This window comes from Salvelinus namaycush, chromosome 3 (assembly GCF_016432855.1).
Source record: "Salvelinus namaycush isolate Seneca chromosome 3, SaNama_1.0, whole genome shotgun sequence".
NCBI classification, from domain to species: Eukaryota; Metazoa; Chordata; class Actinopteri; order Salmoniformes; family Salmonidae; genus Salvelinus; species Salvelinus namaycush.
The window spans coordinates 91267250-91273330 of record NC_052309.1 but is presented as its reverse complement, the minus strand read 5'-3'; the positions used below and the strand labels follow the sequence as shown (position 1 = coordinate 91273330).

General features: G+C 42.8%; 1 protein-coding gene across 1 annotated transcript; it reads left to right on the top strand.

The window, feature by feature from the left end:
- Nucleotides 1–1607: 1607 nt before the first annotated feature.
- On the top strand, nucleotides 1608–5220 carry c3h16orf89 (chromosome 3 C16orf89 homolog). Its single transcript, XM_038988713.1, has 7 exons — nucleotides 1608–1782; nucleotides 2404–2556; nucleotides 2847–2997; nucleotides 3470–3587; nucleotides 4055–4217; nucleotides 4494–4634; nucleotides 4927–5220. The coding sequence occupies exons 1-7, from the start codon at nucleotides 1608–1610 to the stop codon at nucleotides 5028–5030; spliced, it is 1005 nt and encodes a 334-aa protein (XP_038844641.1). The 3' UTR covers nucleotides 5031–5220.
- Nucleotides 5221–6081: the final 861 nt, after the last annotated feature.

Below are 6081 nucleotides of genomic sequence, written 5' to 3'. Positions count from 1 at the left end.
CTGTGAATCTCCGACTTCAGTGCGTTCAAGACAACTTGGAACTCGTAAAAGAAAACGAGCTTTGACTGGTAAAATTCTATAGTTAAGTGCAAAGAGGAACAATGTGTACATATTGAAGATAAATACTTTAAGAGAATGGAAGAATCAAATGCTTTATTATTTAAATATTGACAAAAATCTGGCTACAGATATAAACACCATAACACAATCTGAAGTCATATTGGGTCTTACAAGCATTGGAAACAACCAGTGGATGAAACCAACGGCTATTGATTATGAGAATAAATAAGAAACAATAGAATAAATAAATAAAATATTGAACAAATATGTACAAGTACTGATAGGGTGGCAACATGTGGGTATGAGCAAGTGTGGTGTCATTAACATTTGTCGAGTTTTATGTTGTTGTTTTACTGTTCTATTAAACTACCGTTACTATGTAATTATATGACTGTAACTACAGAGATTCTATTAAACTACATGTACTATGTAATTATATGACTGTAACTACAGAGATTCTATTAAACTACAGGTACTATGTAATTATATGACTGTAACTACAGAGATTCTATTAAACTACATGTACTATGTAATTATATCACTGTAGCTACAGAGATTCTATTAAACTACAGGTACTATGTAATTATATGACTGTAACTACAGAGATTATATTAAACTACAGGTACTATGTAATTATATGACTGTAACTACAGAGATTCTATTAAACTACCGGTACTATGTAATTATATGACTGTAACTACAGAGATTCTATTAAACTACATGTACTATGTAATTATATGACTGTAACTACAGAGATTCTATTAAACTACAGGTACTATGTAATTATATGACTGTAACTACAGAGATTCTATTAAACTACAGGTACTATGTAATTATATGACTGTAACTACAGAGATTATATTAAACTACAGGTACTATGTAATTATATGGCTGTAACTACAGAGATTCTATTAAACTACAGGTACTATGTAATTATATGACTGTAACTACATGTAGCTATAAACCACAGACATTATCTATTCATTTCCCCTATCTGGTTTCTTAGTGTAGGCAAGGCTATAAATTGGACAAAATAACTGTCTTGATTTACACTATGAATACCTGCACCCCTCTTTTCTGTCATCAAATTTATGACATTTATAGAAACATTAATTTAATTAAACACGTCTGATGAGTGTCTACCAAAAGACACCCATCCTTGACACTCTCTCGCTCTTTCTCTCTCTCTCCCTCTCTCTCTCTCTTTCTCGTACACTTTCTGTACCCCTCAATAATAGCTTTATATTTTCCAATTCCATCACAGACAGATTAGAATGTGCTCTGGCTACTCCAGGAAGTTACAAAGCATTGAATCAAATTCCCTGAAGAAACTATTTCCATATGGACGAAATGCAACGAACACACATTGTATTAGCCTAAGTAAATAAAATTGAATTCCCAGCTTCTCAATCGATAGAGCCACGTGACAGCTCCTTTTCGCCAAACATGCAAATCACTCTTGCAAATCAGGTATATGCGCTGCGTCAACCGTTTGGGGTTTAGCCTTGGGCGGCTTTTGCTAGACTTTTAGTAGCCTGTATCAGAACATGGCTAGGTTTGTAGTAGAGGTGTTTTTTGTCCTTGTTTTCTCCGCCACCAATGCGGCGCATGAGGAGGTCATTGATGTGATTCTAGCCAGCCTCGCCAAAAGCGCATCGTTCCTGGAGCAAGAGCACGGTAACATCAACCTAGACGGAGTGGTCGGGTACATCATCCTGCAGGGTGAGTAGTATACTAGCGTCATTATTGTCACTGCCGTTAGTATCATTTTATATGGAGAGGGGGAAAAAATAACAGAAAGGTCTGCACACTGTAGCATACTGTATCATATATCCTCCTAATTACCACCTTTAATGAGGACGGTTCGATCCACAAGGAGCTTCGTCAGGTCCAACGGAATACAAGTGCGCACATAGACTACCCAAATATCTGAGTAAATATACTGTATGTCGAGGAAACATGGATTATTTTGATACATGTCTGGACATTAAATTGTAGTCTATCTATGTGGTTGTTTGGTTAGGCTATTGCTGGCTCAGCAAGTCAGCATGCACCAAATGCTTTCCGTTCCCGCTATTGCGGTGTCCCGCATAACAAGGCACAGTTCTTCAGGCTGTCTGATTGGCTATGTGGCATCAGTGTCATGTTGATTTGAAAGAAAACAGTAGAATATGTGATGATTTGTCGATATGGAATACAAACCTTTATGGTTGATCAACGTTTGTTATTGTGTTATTGTGGGTGTGTCAACAGATAGGAGAGCCAAATATGACTTCAGTCAGTTAATAATTACAAATGTCTTTGAAAACATCTCTTTCCATGTCCTTGTTCTCCGGGCCCCAGCGGAGTTGAAGGAAGCAGTGAGAACTTGGCCCCACACTGACCCTCTGAGCTGGTCTCAGCGCACCGCTACGGTCACCCTGGTCAAGAGGTTGGACCAGAGCCTGGCTAAGGCTGTCACTGAGCTGGAGAAGACTGACCCCAAATACTACAGAGGTAAATACTACTACACCTCTCTCTATCTCTCTCTCTCTCTCTATATATATATATATATATCTATATATATATATATATCTCTCTCTATATCTCTCTCTCTATATCTCTATATCTCTCTCTCTCTCATTCCTCTCATCGCTCTCTCTCTCATCCCTCTCATTCCTCTCATCGCTCTCTCTCTCTCTCATCCCTCTCCCTCTCTCTCTCTCTCTCTCTCTCTCATCCCTCTCTCTCTCTCTCTCTCTCACCCCTCTCTCATCCCTCTCTCTCTCTCTCTCTCTCTCCTGTAGAGTTTGAGCCTCTGTTGATCTGGACCTTCTGGTCAGTACCTCATGAGTGGAGCTCCACAGATCCCTCTCTGGCCTACTCCTCCGGTCGTACCATGGAGTGTTACGATGAGACACAGAGCGACAAGTGTATGACCCTGCTTCTGGGAACATGGTACACACACACACACACACACACACACACACACACACACACACACACACACACACACACACACACACACACACACACACACACAAAGAAATCACATGAAATCAAAGTTTATTTGTCACGTGCGCCGAATACAACAGATGTAGACCTTACAGTGAAATGCTTACTTACAGCCTCTAACCAATAGTGCAAAAAAGGTATTAGGTGAACAATAGGTAGGTAAATAAAACAACAGTAAAACATAACAGTAGCACACCACCACGCTACTGAGCGGCACAGGGTGATGCCTCACTAAATCCCATGTATTTCGATGTGGCAATAGGAGGGTAATATAACCCAGAAGGCCTACAGCTTCCGTTGGCCAGGTTGCTAATACATTTTTTGCCTGTATATGTGTGTACGTGCTTGTGTGTTTGTGTACGTGCCTGTGCATGTGTGTGCGTGCATGTTATATGTGCGTGTGATGGTTTGTCAGGAAGAACAACGGGACTCCTTGCATCGTGACCAAGTCATGTCGTGACACAATGACGAGGTTTGGATGTCCTAACTACTCCCTCTCTCACCAGCTGCTCTACTTCATGCTGGGAGCCAATGTGAGAACACACACACACACACACACACACACACACACACACACACACACACACACACACACACACACACACACACACACACACACACACACACACACACCTAACTTTCTATGCTCCACTCCTATCTTCCCCAATTTCCCTCCCTCCCTATCGCTCCCTCCCCATCTCTCCCTCTCCCTTCCTAACCCCCTCCTCCCTCTCTCTCTCCCTCCCTCCTCCCTCTCTTCCTCCCTCTATCGCTCCCTCCCTAACCCCCTCCTCCCTCCCTCTCTCTTCCACCTTCCCTGCCTCCCTCTCTCCCTCTCTAACCCCCTCCTCCCTCTCTCTCCCTCCTCCCTCTATCTCTCCCTCCCTAACCCCTCCCTCCTCCCTTCCTCTATCTCTCCCTCCCTAACCCCTCCCTCCTCTCTCCCTCTCTCCCTCCCTAATCCCCTCCCTCTCTTCCTCCCCCCTGTCCCCTCCTCCAGAGAGGTTGTTCTGCCATGTTGAAGGGGGACATGCGTACGTCGCGTGCTAACCTAACAGAGAGACAGTACCAGGGGATATTCTGCTCCAACATGCTGAAGGGAAACATGGACATCATACAGAAGGACTTCACTGGGGAGACCCAGGACATCTTCATCGAAAACAGTCCGTCTCAAATTACACCCTATTCCCTATATAATGCACTACTTTTAACCAGGACCCAATGACACCTTATTCCCTATATAGTGCACTACTTTTGACCAGGACCCAATGGCACCCTATTCCCTATATAGTGCACTACTTTAGAGCATGGCCTTTCTGTGTATACTCCAAGTAGACTAGAGTGTCTATGAAGCAGTATGACAGTCAGTGTTTAGAGAAACATAACATGTAAAACCTTTATAAGTTGTAGTTTGTTTAAAACTTCCTCCCTCTCCACAGTACTGCTGTGTGGATTGGCTGGTTTCTCTGACTTTCTCAAAGTTGATTGGCTGCAGCACATTCTGAGGCTGCAGGATCAGGAAGTGGGATGTTTTACACAGCCCCACAGAAGAGTGAAGAGGAGAGAGAGAATGTTGAAGGGTGTGTGTCAAGAATATCCCTGGTGTTATGCATGGCCATACGCACACATACAGACACACACACAGAGAAACAGCATGCACAGAAACACACACACACACACACACACACACACACACAGAGAAACAGCACGTGCACACACACACACACACACACACACACAGAGAAAAACAGCACGCAAACTCACACATGCACGCACGCGCACACACAAAAACAGCACAGAAAAACACACACAGAAAAACAGAACCCAGCTTCAATAAGCTTTTACTGTTCTATCTCCCCCTCCTCCCTCCAGATGGCTGTTCCAGTCACATAACAGGCGTGTCAGTGAGCGCTCTGGGAGGATACCTCAACTACTACCTGACAGAGCAGGACATCACCAAGAGACCACTCACCTGAATGTGAACCACCCTTCACCTGGACGTGAACCACCCTTCACCTGGACGTGAACCACTCTTCACCTGGACGTGTGACCCTTCACCTGGATGTGAACCACCCTTCACCTGGATGTGAACCACCCTTCACCTGGATGTGAACCACCCTTCACCTGAACGTGAACCACCCTTCACCTGGATATGTGACCCTTCACCTGGATGTGTGACCCTTCACCTGGATGTGTGACCCTTCCTCTGTGTCCTAAATAGCACCTTATTCTTTACTTATAGCACTACTTCTGACCAGGGCAAACCCGTAGGGCTCTGGTGAAAAGTAGTGCACTGTGTAGGGCAGTGTGTGTCCATCCTCTCCTGGGGACCCCCAGCCGTTCCATGGTTTCCATCTATTCCACAGCACCAGTGGTGTAAACTACTTAAGTAGTACTTTAAAGTCATTTTACTTAAGTCGTTTTTGGAGGAATCTGTACTTTACTTTACTATTTATATTTTTGCCAACTTTTACTTTTACTCCACTACATTCCTAAAGAAAAGAATGCACTTTTTCCTCCCAACATTTTCCCTGACACCCAAAAGTACTAGTTACATTTTGAATGCTTAACAGGAGAGGAAAATTGTCAAATTCACTCACTTATCAAAAGAACATCCCTGGTCGTCTCTACTGCCTCTTATCTGGCGGACTCACTAAACACAAATGCATTGTTTTTAAATGATGTCTGAGTGTTGGAGTGTGCCCCTGGCTGTCCGTGAATTTAAAAAAACAAGAAAATCATGCCGTCTGGTTTGCTTAATATCAGGAATTTGAAATAATTTATTCATTTACTTTTGATACTTAAGTATATTTAAAACCAAATACTTTAAGACTTATACTCAAGTAGCATTTTACTGGGTGACTTTTACTTGAGTCATTTTCTATCTTTACTTTTACTCAAGTATGATAATTGGCTAGCACACCTGATTCAACTTGTCAACTAATCGTCAAGCCTTTTGACTACTTGAATCAAGTGAGTTAGTTCAGGGCTACAGCAGCATTCTGTAAGGTCTGGGGGTCCCAGAGA

Bases quoted from the DNA above. Each gene is read 5' to 3' on its own strand.
- c3h16orf89 (XM_038988713.1), top strand. From the start codon at position 1,608: ATGGCTAGGTTTGTAGTAGAGGTGTTTTTTGTCCTTGTTTTCTCCGCC. The intron at 2,557-2,846 runs GTAAATACTACT...TCTCTCCTGTAG, and splicing joins TGACCCCAAATACTACAGAG to AGTTTGAGCCTCTGTTGATC. The intron at 4,635-4,926 runs GTGTGTGTCAAG...TCCTCCCTCCAG, and splicing joins GAGAGAGAGAATGTTGAAGG to ATGGCTGTTCCAGTCACATA.